This window comes from Plectropomus leopardus, unplaced genomic scaffold (assembly GCF_008729295.1).
Source record: "Plectropomus leopardus isolate mb unplaced genomic scaffold, YSFRI_Pleo_2.0 unplaced_scaffold4627, whole genome shotgun sequence".
In the NCBI taxonomy this organism is placed as follows: Eukaryota; Metazoa; Chordata; class Actinopteri; order Perciformes; family Serranidae; genus Plectropomus; species Plectropomus leopardus.
Window position 1 is genome coordinate 1 of NW_024650746.1, and position 1,615 is coordinate 1,615.

At 42.4% G+C, this 1,615-nt stretch overlaps 1 protein-coding gene across 1 annotated transcript; it reads left to right on the plus strand.

Annotated features, from left to right (window-relative positions):
* Positions 1-299: 299 nt before the first annotated feature.
* On the plus strand, positions 300-1,603 carry LOC121939367 (3'-5' RNA helicase YTHDC2-like; the record flags this gene model as incomplete). Its single annotated transcript, XM_042482399.1, has 2 exons — positions 300-502; positions 1,466-1,603. Coding segments are annotated over 2 exons (341 nt in total), but the record flags the coding sequence as incomplete, so codon positions are not given.
* Between the last annotated feature and the right edge of the window lie 12 nt (positions 1,604-1,615).

Consider the following 1,615-nt stretch of genomic DNA (forward strand, 5'->3'; position numbering starts at 1 on the left):
GATGTGTTTATTTCTTCTGTGTGATAGGCTATTAGAGCTAGCACTATGAAGTAAAATTGTCCAAAGCTTATCATTATTGATGAGAATTTTATCATGCTGCTTTTTCTAGATTGTTTTCTCACCCAGCCCTAATTCCAATGTAATTCCAATATGATGTATACAGTAATGTCAGGACAACAACCAGTCTACGTCATCATAGCATGAAACCATGCCTAAGCATTTCAAGATCCAAAATGTATCTGAGTGTCAAGTCTAAAGGGTGTGTTGCACAGAATCATGTGATCCCCTTCTTCCCTCAGACAATAGTTATGACAGGAACAGGGCGAGCGGGCGCCTAAACAACGGCATACCCATGGTGCCTCAGAGGAGGAGTCCATCAGAACTGGACAGTTTCCGATGCTCTCTGCCAGTGCATGAACGCCAGGAGGAGATCGTTCAGCTCATCAGAGGAAACAGAGTGGTGCTGGTAGTGGGAGAGACTGGCTCTGGGAAGACTACACAGGTGGGTTATACCAGAGAAAGATGCTCCAAGACTGTGGTCCCTACTCAAGTATCTCAGCAACTACCAAACTCACTGTGATAGAATTAAACACAAATATACATGATCCCCAGAGGATAAGCCCAAATCACTTTTTTGATCCTGTGGCTTTTCATCAGGCGAGAAACCTGTTCCCTTGGACTCAGCAGAGAAACTGATTAGAATTTGGAGGTTAAAGATAATTGACAGGGTCACTGTGACCTCACAAAACATGTTTTTAGCCAAAACTCAAGAACTAATACACTGATGATGACAAAGTTTCACACAAATACCTAATGGGATATAATGAAGTTGAAGTGCTGACATTTATATCCAAAAGGTCAAAGGTCAGCTTCACTGTAACATCATAAAGCTTTGCAAAAGCACTTTTCGGTCCATTATTCAACATCATATCTCACATATCTCAGGAGCGGAAGGGGAGACATTTGGTCAGATACTGAATTTTTGAAGCATCCATGTGTTCACAGACAAGATGTAAATTTAAGCGCAGTTTGACCGATGTGCGGAGGCATATAACTGTGAGGCGGTAATTCTAGTCATACATTGTGATTGTTCTTCTTGGACAGTGCAGCAATGCTCCCCATCAGAAATCACATTATGGACATTGTAGTTGTTTGGTATTGTGCTGTAATCATTAGGCTACCAGGATGTCCCCATTTGTTAAAATTCAAATTATTAATTACATATGGAGCTGTTTCACTGATTAAACCCTCTACTTTAGAAACATTTTGACATAAATACAAGATCACAGGATCTTGAGAGGGGATGGTTTATCTTCTCATTTCTTTGTATTAAAAGCTCTAATGTTGTTGGAGGGACTAAATCCTTTGTATATCCGCTGGACAGCTGTTCAGTATATATGTGGTAAAGATGAAGCCATAGAGTGAACTCTGTAAAGGTAATCCAGGGTCATTGTGTGTTGCCCAGATCCCACAGTTCCTGCTGGATGAGTACAGCAGGAATGGAGAGCCATGCAGGATCTTCTGCACTCAGCCCAGGCGCCTGGCCGCCATTGCTGTGGCTGAGAGAGTAGCAGCTGAGAGAGGAGAGAGTGTGGGCCAGACTGTGGGCTATCAC